The 12,029-nt window shown below is 43.6% G+C and overlaps 1 protein-coding gene across 6 annotated transcripts in view; it reads right to left on the minus strand.

Annotated features, from left to right (window-relative positions):
* Nucleotides 1-12,029, minus strand: part of ALPK1 (alpha kinase 1) — a 107,798-nt gene that overhangs the window by 18,379 nt on the left and 77,390 nt on the right. For all 6 annotated transcript variants that reach the window (XM_075998248.1, XM_012766174.3, XM_075998245.1 and 3 more), the window contains 5 exons: nucleotides 7,798-7,857; nucleotides 3,863-3,949; nucleotides 3,043-3,119; nucleotides 1,985-2,080; nucleotides 420-524 (listed from right to left, as the gene is read on the minus strand). In XM_075998248.1, the coding sequence (XP_075854363.1) occupies nucleotides 420-524; nucleotides 1,985-2,080; nucleotides 3,043-3,119; nucleotides 3,863-3,949; nucleotides 7,798-7,857 (425 nt within the window). The remainder of the gene's footprint in view (nucleotides 1-419; nucleotides 525-1,984; nucleotides 2,081-3,042; nucleotides 3,120-3,862; nucleotides 3,950-7,797; nucleotides 7,858-12,029) is intronic.

The following is a 12,029-nucleotide window of genomic DNA, read 5'->3' on the forward strand; positions in this document are numbered from 1 at the left end:
CATCATTTATTTAATGTCAAAACAATTGAGTAGTGTTTTCAAATCCACCTGTGCATTTGAATCAACTGAGCAATGTTCCAAAATTAAAGATTTCTGGGTACCAGTCCCCAAGATTTGCATTTAGCGGATCTAGAGTAGTGCACAGAAATAGGCATTGGAAAAGGCTCCTTGGGTGATTCTGCTGTGCACCAGGCTTGGGAACCATTGCTCTAGAATAGGTGACATTCTGTTTTTGGGCTGAATTAACTTAGCTCCCACCAGGACGTTGCCATTCTGGCTGATAAAACTTTTCCATAAGGGGAGTCTCATCACCTTTGCCAACACTGAGGCACAAATCCTACTTTAGGGTTAGACCTTCTCCCCCTGGTTACATCAGAGCACTGCGGGGAGAGGTAGTAGGAAGGGCTGACTCTGTTTACCACAGCTGTGAGCACAAAGAGGGGTGTGTAGGCGCTGAAGGCAGCTGCCAGCTTGCAGGCTTCTGCGGCCGACAGCAACTGGTGGTCAAACTCCTTCAGCAGGCCCTGTGACAAAACAGGAGGCACAGTGGGAGGGTGATGATTAATTATCCAGTAGCAAAAACCAGGCTATGAAATTCCTTTGCTTTTCTTTTAAGATTCCAGGGGACCCCTTGCTCCTCATCCCAACCCATCCAGAACAGTGACAAGAAAGAGTAAGCAGGTCTGGAAACCCCAGGTGCTGACTGTCCTTCGTCCCAGCACACACTCCTTCCATCCTCCACCCACACCCCAGAGACGGCTAATATGAGCAAATCTTCATCATGCCTGCCTGTGCAGAATAATTCACACGAGCTGCTTTGGAGGATGGTGGCAGTTCACAGGATGTCTGCACATTTTGCAGCCAGATTGATAATTTCTGCATTGCTCTTGGCAAAGAGTCCTTTCATTTATGATTTCACAGCAATTAGGATTCACCAACTCATTCTAGAAATATGTATCCAGTACCTCCATGTGCCAGGTTTGTCCTAGACACAGGGGAGATAGCAGACAGTGAGGGTGAAATGAGCTTTCTTTCTGTTGAGGGGAGGGATGGATCAGTCAGTATACAAAATAAGTAAAATGTATAGTATTTGAGATGATGATAAGTGTTCCGGAGCAAAATTAAGTGGAGAAGGAGTTAGAGAGGTCCAGGTTGGCAAGGAAATTTGCAATTTTAAACAGTGACAACTTTGATGAACAAGGGACATGACTTTCATCTTAGATGCAGATTACTAATAGCAAGCTGTACATGTTCTTTTCCTACACTCCTTAGTGTGGAGCATGCATACCGTTGCCACTTGGGGTATTTCATAAAAATGACACTATAGATAATAATAATAAAAATCTCAATTTCAGTGCAGTGTGGAGAGCACTTGAACATCTTTGCCACTTCTCTGGGCCAGTCAGAGACCTGGGCTCTAGTCCTAGACCTCCCTCTTACTGCTTGTGTAAACTGCAGAGGTTACTTAGTTTCTCTGCACTACATTTTATTTTTCTCTAGAACGGAAATTATACAGTTTGCCCTATTTCATAGAGTTTTATGTGGCTACAAACACTTTTTTGAGTTGTAAAGTCATATATGAATATTAGTAACTATTATTAGCAAGGAAATCAAATGGTCTGATTTGCAGAGATGGATGGCCCATGTTTAAAAACTGAATTTTGTGGTAATTTGAAAGGAACTAAGTGGGGCTCAAAATCACATTGGTGGTATTCATTCATTCATTCATTCATTCATTCATTCATTCACCAGTAACTTCCAAGGACCCCTGTGTGTTTGGTACTGTGGTAGCTGCTGGGATAAGAAAGCCAGAGAGGATGATCCATAGAAGCCATCCCAGGATCCTTTGCATTAATCTAGGAGGGAGACACGGTGCTGCCCAAGGTCCAATCTCCTGAGAAAGATTGACTAACCACCAAGAATAATGTCAACAGTTTTCTAGGTGATGTCACTCAGCACCATGTTTTTGACAAATGATAATTACCAAACTAATTTGTGGATTGTCTTTAAACTTTCCATAATCGTTCTTGCTCATGGAGACAAAGATGTCGGCCAGTATACCTAGTGAGGTGGATATGCCCTGTAAGGAAAACACAAACAAATCACGGGTCGAGAATTCACGGTCAATTACTGCTCTTGTCTTATGGCCTAAAGGCAATGATTAGCCCTCCACATGAACTATTTGCCTATTATAATTTTTATTACTATGACACTGGAGATACTTTAAAAAAATTGACACGCAATAATTGTCCATATTTATGGGGTACAATGTGATGTTTTGATACATAGATACATTATGTAATGATTAATACCCTGATTTGGGGGTACTTTTAAACTGAATGTCACAGGGCTTGAAAGATCATCACGTCCTAGGGTACATGAACCTAATGTAAACACAGCTGTTTCTTAGTTGGGTTTCACTGATCATCAACACTAACTTGTCCACACTCCTAGGCCTGAGTAATTGGCACTCACATTGTATCCTCGCTGTAAAAGGATCATAGCAGCAACTCTGCTGACATACCTCAGGAAAATGTAATAACCCGATGCTTTAGATAATGAGAATATTCCCAAAGAATGACAGATAATAAGTATATCTGGTAGGAAAGCAAATGATGCTTCTTGGTTTCTTGAATAAAGAGGCTATATAAACAATTCACTGAAGTCCTTGCCCACTCAACCCAAGAAAAATGATTTTACATAAAAGCAACTTGGCCATCTCAACTTTGCTACGAAATCAGGTATAGGCTAAATATTAAAATATATAATAAAATAAATAGATGAATGGACTAATAGACAGAAACATATACATAGGTAATTACAAATGATTATAGAAACACTATAAATATGCCAAGGATCTAGCTGTGAGCAGGGATGAAGCAAGACACAGAAGGAAGTTACTAAACGTTTCTGGTCCTATGCTCATGTAGAATAAATAAAACTAGAGTAGATGAAATAAATGATAAACTGATTGTGTCATAGGAACATAGTCACCCAAAGACAAATATAGGAAAGGAGAAAAAGAAGCACTAGACAAACAACCTTTTTATCTGGCTGGGGAAGGGTCAAATATCCCACGATGGAAGCCCAGATTAACTCTGCGGCTTCATACCACATCCCTGGAAAAAAAAAGGGGGAGAGAGAGAGACACAGGGGAGAACAGCTAGTATCTACACCGTTGTGTTAGAAAATACCTTTGGAAACTAATACAGAATGAAGATTCATTGGATTCTGTTAGAAAAACTCAGGCCCACATTAGATTGACACCCAGCAATCTGTTTTCCCAATTGTTTTCATACAGATAGCTTTTCTGTTTCACTGGAAAACAGTATGAATTATTATATTTTTATGTGTAATTTATATTAATGTATATTATACATAACAGTTATTTCCATTATTTATTTATAAGAATGATAATTGCCACCTTCTGTTAAAATTTTTCAAAACCTTTAGTTTTCACTTTAAAGTATTATTAAGGTTCTATAAACTTGAAAAATTCATGAATACCCCAAGGAATGAATGAGTAATGCATCATGGTAGGTTTAGAATAAGATGTCACTGTACCACATGGAGTCCTGCTGAACTGGGTCAGGTGCTAGAAATAATATTGAGAGCCCTATGGTTCAAAGCTATAGTATATAACTGTGAATTTCTCCAGCAAAACTCAATGGAAAAAATATATTGTTTTCTTAATATTCATAACACTCCTAGAATCTTAATTGTCATTCTCTTTTTGATGAAGACACCAAGGCAATTGGGGATTAACAATTTTAGCCAGATGCCATCAGAAAATTCCATAGTAAAATCTCGTAGCCAGACTTTGTAAATGACCCTGAGAGGAACAAACGTTAGATGACGGTACCTAGCTTTTGCAGAATCTGCCCTCTGATCTGTATGCAGACTGACTGCACCAGGACCTTGTCACTTTCATTTCTGTAAAGCCAGCTACCTACAATAAAAGAGAGGAAAATGGCCTTAAAGTATTAAAGAAATAGCCTGGTACAGTAAAATTATATAAAAGCGTTCATGAGCACACATGATATCGATTTGTGAGACAATCTCATCTCTTGATTTAGAATAAGGTCCAAGTCCAAGTCCAAGTCCAGCTCTGCCGGAACTGACTCCTGTCTGGTCTCCAACTCTCCCCATTACCAGCTGTGCTCAGTCCACGCTGGCATCATGTGTGGTCCTTATAACAGCAGTGGTCTCTTGCTTCATGGCATCTGCACATACTGGTCCCCCTGCCTGGGATCCTCTTTCCTCTGGCTCCTTAAAAGGTCATCTCCCTTTCCTTCTTCAGGTCTCAGCCTCAGTGCTATTCCCTCAAAGGCCATCCCAGATTATTTCACTTTATTTACTTATTTTTGAGATAAGAGTCTCGCTCTGTTGCCCAGGCTAGATTGCAGTGGCATCATCATAGCTCACAGCAACCTCAAAATCCTGGGTTCAAACAATCATCCTGCCTTGGCCTACCCAGTAGCTGAGACTACAGGCATGCACCACCACGCCCAGCTAATTTTTTTATTTTTAGTAGTGATGGGGTCTCGCTCTTGCTCAGGCTGGTCTTGAACTCTTGGTCTCAAGCCATCCTCCTGCCTCAGCCTCCCAAAGTGCTAGGATTACAGGCGTGAACCCCCGCACCCAGCCTCCCAGACTAGTTTATCTGTAGTATTATGCCCACTGTCTTGTGATAGCCTCAAGAAGAATGGGATGGATCAATCCCATCTGCCCCACATTGGTTTGGGCGTCAAAACAGATTTACTCCATTCATGCATCCAGAGGATATGAAAAGATTTATTGCTCACCTAATGAGACTTTCTAGGGAGAACAGGGCTGGCACCCAAGTTGGTCCTTTTGACTTCAACGTACTGGGTGGAGGGTGGCTTCGGTTTTCATTGTGAGTAGAATGTGGCGATGGGGTAACATTTCTCGTAAGCTGGGCTTGGGTTTGTGGATGAATGGACTTTTTATTCCTTTTCTTTTTTCTTTTTAAATCAGTCTGTCCAGTGTTGGGGGGGGAGGGGAAGGAGAGGCCAGGCCTGAACACTGCTGGTGGTCAAACATCAAAAACAGAGTCAGCCTCCTTATCACACCCCCTCATTATCCTTTGTCATGTCACCCTTTTATTTTCTTCCCAGCTTTCAGTCCCTGTGTGTGTATGTGTGTGTGTGTGTGTGTGTGTGTGTGTGTGTGTGTAGCATAGAAGATGGAAGGGTGCCTATCACAGTTTAGTGATGGTGGCCACAAAGGAGGGGTGTGTGATTAATATTTGTATTCCAACTGTCTCCCCACTGGAAATGTCCCCATGCTTCAAGGAGCTTGGGACCTCATATCCAAGCATCCTGAGCTTAAAAGTCCAACAGAAATTGTGCTCAACTTATCAGGAAACTTGTTGATGTGAACGCCCAGAAATTCAGACAAGATACCAAAGGCTTAAATGATTTGTTACCCAACCATTAGGACTTGCTTCCTTTCATATATGACTAAATGTTGAAAGGAAATCCATTTCAAAATAAATTTTTGTTAAAGTTCTTACATTGTAAAATCAAATTTATTTTCCAAACAATTTAAATACACAAAGCCATAAACATTCTCTTGTGAACTTAGGTTTTTATTTCCAATCATGAATATCAAAAAATATTTTCATTTAAATATTTTTAATATTTTATATTAAGTATAAAATATTCAATATTTTATATATACAAATATTATATTCCAATGTTAAAAAATATTTTCATTAATACATAATACTTGTGTATATTTATGGGCACATGTGATATTTTGTTACACGCCTAGAATGAATAATGATCGAGTCAGGTTATTTAGAATATTCATCAACTTGAGTATTCACTATTTTTGTAAGTTGGGAACATTTCAAGTTCTCTCTTCTAGCTATTTTGAGTTATATAATACATTGTTAAGTATAGCCACCTACTCCACCATTTGACATGAGAACTTATTCCTTCTATCTAACTATGTGTTTGTACCCATTAGCCAACTTCTCTTTACCCTCCACCTCACATCCTTCCAGCCTCGGTAACTACCATTCTACTCTCTGCCCCCACAAGATCAACTTGTTCAGCTCCTACATGAGTGAGAACCTGAGATATTTGTGCCTGGTTTATTTCACTTAACATAATGACCTCCAGTTCTACCTCTGTTGCTGCAAATGATAGGATATCTTTCTTTTTAAGCCAAATACGATGCCATTCCTATATGTACACCACATTTTCTTCATTCATTCATTCATCGATGGACACTTAGGTTGATTCCATATCTTTGCTATTACAAATAGCGCTGCAATAAACATGGGGACTCAGTTATCCCTCTAATACACTGATTTCCTTTCTTTTGCATAAATTCCCAGTAGTAAAACTGCTGGATCGTATGGCAATTCTATTTTGAGTTTTTTGAGAAATATGGTGTTACTAATTTATAATCCTACCAACAGTGCATAGGAGTTCTCTTTTCTCTTCAGCCTCACCATCATCTGTTATTTTTTGTCTTTTTGGTAGTACAGGGGTAGGATGATATTTCCTTGTGGTTTTGATTTGCATTTCCCTGATGATTAGTGATATTGAGACTTTTTTTCATATACCCATTAGCAATCTGTATGTCTTCTTTTGAGAAATGTCTATTCAGGTTCTTTACTTACTTTTTAATGGGATTATTTAGGTTGGTTTTTTTTTTTTTTTGCTGTTGAGTTGTTTCAGTTCCTTGTATATTCTGTATCTGAGTCCCTTTCTGATGAATAGTTTGCAAGATATTTTTAAGATTAGGAAACAAAAAGAAGCCATAGGAGCCAAATCAGGACTATAAGGTGGATGCCTAATGATTAGCTCACAAAACTGCCCTGTTTGATGAGGGGAGCGAGTGGGAGCTAAGCTGGAGGAGGACTCTCTGATGAAGCTTTCCCAGGCACGTTTTTGCCAAAGCTTTGGCTAACTTTCTCAAAACACTCTCATGACATGCAGAGGTCATCGTTCTTTGGCCCTTCAGGAAGTCAACAAACACAACGCCTTGAGCATCCTCCCAAACCGCTGCCGTGACTGTTTATTTTGACCTGTCCATGTCTTCTATGACCTGACACGTTCATTTCTTGGTGGCCGGTACTTTCACTGTGTCTTGTCTTCAGGATCGTACTGGTAAAGCCATATTTCATTTTCTGTTACAATTCTTTAAGGATATGCCTCAAAATCTTGATCCAATTTGTTTAAAACTTCCATGGAAAGCTCTGCCCCGGTCTGCAGCTGATCTGGGTTCAGTGGTTTTGGCATCCAGAGTGGAAAGTTTGCCCAACTTTAATTTTTCAGTCAGAATCGTGTAAGCTGAACCAACTGAGATGTCCATGTGTTGGCTATTTTATGTGCTGTTAATCACTGGTCTTCTTCGATTAGGAAAGGAGCAAGATGTTTTCCTCATAAGTTGACATGGACAGGCTGACGTGGACTGTTCATCTTCAACATCGTCTCATCCCTTTCCAATCACAGTCTTTCTAAGGGCCGCTACTGAGCCTTTCTGAGGCCCACAGAGCCACCCACCTTGACAGCTGTTGTCCCTTAGAGAACATACTCCATAACCAAGCAGGCAAATATTAGACACCTTGTTTTTGTTTTGTTTTTTAAATTAGAGAAAACAGAGACAGACAAGTGAGCTGCTTGATTAAAGTCACTTCATTCACCAGTGGCAGAGCCACAGAACATTCAACGCATAGTGTTAAGTCATTAAGTTGTTACTAAATTAGAACTCTGGTAAGGAATGAGGGTAAAGCTCATTGTGAGATATGAAAGTGCCTACCTGTTGCTCCATTGTTGCTTATCAGACTGCTCAGAATATACTCTGCTTTTAAGAGTTTCCCTGAAAAGAAGAGACCAAATGTCACCTATTTGTTCTGAACAAGTACTTTGAGTTGTTTATGCTCTAAGGTTGATATACTGTAACAGCAACCATAACCACTCTTGACAACATTCTATTTTAAAACTTAAAATCAATAAATATATCATATATAAAACTCAAAAAGAAAGATGAAGTGTTCAGGAGTTGGTAAGGTGGGGAGTTGTATAGTATCTGAAGTGGGAATTAAATTCATACGTGTGTATGTGTGAGTGTGCACATGAGCAATTCATTCACATAGACCAGGGCATGACTAGTAGAGCCAAACTTCCGTAAAAGGCTATGTCTCCTCTCTGTGAAAGCTACACCTCAAGACATATTTTTCTCCAATTCTGTATCTAGTCAGTCCTCCCGGAAGTCCTACTATGCTTCCATGCTTTTTCCATTCTATTTGAGTTTTTAAAATTTCTCTTTTATATGTTCATGTGCTGACAACTCTCTGTGCTTCATTCTCAACATTTTCTTTTTTTTTTTTTTTTTTGAGACAGAGTCTCACTTTGTTGCCCAGGCTAGAGTGAGTGCCGTGGCGTCAGCCTAGCTCACAGCAACCTCAAACTCCTGGGCTCGAGTGATCCTTCTGCCTCAGCCTCCCGGGTAGCTGGGACTACAGGCATGCGCCACCATGCCCGGCTAATTTTTTTATATATATATCAGTTGGCCAATTAATTTCTTTCTATTTATAGTAGAGACGGGGTCTCGCTCTTGCTCAGGCTGGTTTTGAACTCCTGACCTTGAGCAATCCACCCGCCTCGGCCTCCCAAGAGCTAGGATTACAGGCGTGAGCCACAGCGCCCGGCCCTCAACATTTTCTTTAAATACAATTTCCAGTTCCATAATTTTCTCCACCGCTGTCAGACCTATTGCAGGAATACTTTTCAGTTAAGTCATTAAGGGGGTTAGAACACCTGAGAAAGTCGCTCTGGGAAACTTATCCTAATTTTAAGGTTGTTACCAGTCACTTGTCCCAGGCGGACAGCCAGGCATGTGGTTATTATTATTTGCTCGTTTGGTTTTTTGCCTCTACCCTAGAGCTCAGGCAGAGAGCAAGCTTCTTTGCAACTTCTCTGGGCAGGCTGGTGGAAATGTTCTGTCCCCTTTCATAGCCTGTGCAAACCTTTAAGAATTCCAGCTTTATGCAAATATTTCACTCCTCACATGGGCCCCAAAGCAACTGTCTCTTGTCTCACACAGGGATTGAGACTATATATCCTTTAGGGCTATCTCTAAGAGTAAACCCCTTTGGCTGTAAGTGTTGCGAGCAGTAACTTACTACTCTGACTTTAAACATCTCCCATGTTTCAGACACTTAAAAATCTTTAATTCAGCATATTTGTGTGCTTGTAACGGGCGAAGATTCTGCACTTGCTCCATCCTCCATGTTGATGGAATTGGAAGTCTGAGCATCTATCTCTAATTGTGCTTTGAAAGGTTTTGTTTCCTAATTTAGGAAAGAGTGAGCTGGACAGGCCCAGAGAATCTTCTCTTGCCTCTGACATCCCACTACGCGACATGCTTGGCCCTTCTGAATGTGTTTCCAGTGGATACCAGGAAGGCCCGGATGAAAGTGGGTGACAGTATCCACTCATATCACCTTTGTTCTTCTTCCCTACCCCACGTGATAGAATACAACCCTCTCATTTCTCCACCCGCAGATGCCCAGTGCTGGGACTGAAAGCCACTTTCACTGTGCCTTCCTCCCTCTCCCCAACCACCCCTGTCCCTCTCTCTCTCTGAGACGCCCCATGTAGGTGAAGCCTCATGAGGTGTTTTGGGGCAGCGGTTTATACATAGAAGACTTAACGCTGAGGCTGAGTTTGTCTTCTTTTTTTTTTGTAATTTGAGACAAAGTCTCCCTTTGTTGCTCGGGCTAGAGTGAATGCCATGGTATCAGCCTAGCTCACAGCAACCTCAATCTCCTGGGCTCAAGCGATCCTCCTGCCTCAGCCTCCCAAGTAGCTGGGACTACAGGCATGCGCCACCATGCCCGGCTCATTTTTTCTATATATATTAGTTGGCCAATTAATTTCTTTCTATTTTAGTAGAGACAGGGTTTCGCTCTTGGTCAGGTTGGTTTCGAACTCCTGACCTCGAGCGATCCGCCCACCTCTGCCTCCCAGAGTGCTAGGATGACAGGCGTGAGCCACCGCACCCGGCCTTGAGTTTGTCTTCTGAGGGCACTTCTGATCCTGTCCCTGAGGAAAGGACAATCCAGCTGTTGGGGAGCAAGATCCAGGACATGTGACAGTGTAACAGAGGAGCATCCTCTGCATGATCACGCCAGGGCTTACCTGTTAGTAGCTATGCCACTTTGGTTAGTGACATGAGAGCAATAACAAAACAAAAAACTAAAAAAGGAAACTAAAAAGATCAGTTTGGTGGTGCAAAAGCAAACCTGTCAACGTACCTGCTTACCATCTGACCTCAGTTTCCCTGCCACACTGCAGCAATTCTGCATTTCGCAAAATCGGCTACATTAACTCTGTTCTGAGTTCTTCTTGATGAGAACCAACAGTAGGAGCCTGCCTCACTCGCTCCAGCCTTCTCCCTTCTGTCCCCCCCACCACCCAGTGCGGTCCTCACACGGCATCTGACACAGTCAGAAGGAACACTGGCTGTGAGGTTCCCCCCATCCCAAACATTGTAAATACTACCGGCAACATTTGAAAGAAGAAATTTTTCCTAAGTTCAACTCTGTCCCTGCAATTACTCTAGAAAAGTAAATAAGAAGAGATGGCCACAATTTACACACAGTTGCAAGAATCTGAAAGTGAATGAACTTGAAGTAAAAAGGTTTTAACCTCTTAAAGATCAGAGTTATTAAAATAATAGCAATTGCTAAAACCAATCAAAAAAAAAACAAAAAACAAGCCAGTCCTGTTTCTGGGAGGGGAACTTGCTTTCTCTTTCCACCCTCTAGTTTTTCACTTCTTGGAAATGAGAATAGCAGGCTGCACGTTCCAAATGCGACGCTTATTGGCAATTTAAATAATTCGAGAATTCTATGGAAGTGGACTTCGCTGCAGTGCTCAGGCCCCCGCGCCCCTCTGACCCCCTCCGCGTCGCGTCTTCAGTTAGAATGTCAGCCTCGTTGTCACTGCATTCACAGTGAGGGAGGAAGAAAGAAAGATACTTTAAGACCTAATCAGGTACTGTACCGGTGTTCTGAATGATGGAAAAAAACCCCTCAAATTACTTCAGTGGGTTTGTCAGCTCTATTGTTGGCTTAGTCAAGTGGCCCTACAGAAAGGAGACAGGAGACCTAAGAGAAAATAGTCGAGTTCTAATCTGCTTTTTAAAGGCTCTTGGTCAGAAGTATAGCGATTCAGATACCCCTGTTTGAAAGCAGCAGGGCAGATTTGTTAGAAGACAAAAGCTCCAATTAGTATTTTCCACACCCTTTCACAATTTTCCCTACTGCTTTGGCTCTGAAACCCTTTATGCCAGGCCTTTGTGCGGCAGCGGCGGTGGACAGGCTGGCGGGGGAGGTGGCACCGCGGTGCCCGCGGGGGTCGCGCTGCCCGGGCGGCCGGGGAGGGGCGCTGGGGTAGGGGCGGTCAGGGAGGGGGGCCGGAGAAGGGGCGGCCGGGGAGGTTCGCCGAGGAGGGGCCTACCTGAGTTGCCGGCCGGGAAGGGGGGTCGGGGGAGGGGCCTACCTGAGTTGGCGGCCAGGGAGGGGCGCCTGGGGAGGGCTGGCTGGGGAAGGGGCGCCGGGGAGGACCCACCTGAGCTGGCGGCCAGGGAGGGCCCACCTGAGCTGGCGGCGGGGAGGGCCCACCTGAGCTGGCGACGGGGAGGAGCCCACCTGAGCTGGCGGCCGGGGAGGGGCCCACCTGAGCTGGCGGCCGGGGAGGGCCCACCTGAGCTGGCGGCCGGGGAGGGCCCACCTGAGCTGGTGGCGGGGAGGGCCCACCTGAGCTGGCGGCGGGGAGGGCCCACCTGAGCTGGTGGCGGGGAGGGACCCACCTGAGCTGGCGGCGGGGAGGGCCCACCTGAGCTGGCGGCCGGGGAGGGGCCCACCTGAGCTGGCGGCCGGGGAGGGCCCACCTGAGCTGGCGGCGGGGAGGGACCCACCTGAGCTGGCGGCGGGGAGGGCCCACCTGAGCTGGCGGCGGGGAGGGCCCACCTGAGCTTGCGGC

This window comes from Microcebus murinus, chromosome 27, assembly GCF_040939455.1.
Source record: "Microcebus murinus isolate Inina chromosome 27, M.murinus_Inina_mat1.0, whole genome shotgun sequence".
NCBI classification, from domain to species: domain Eukaryota; kingdom Metazoa; phylum Chordata; class Mammalia; order Primates; family Cheirogaleidae; genus Microcebus; species Microcebus murinus.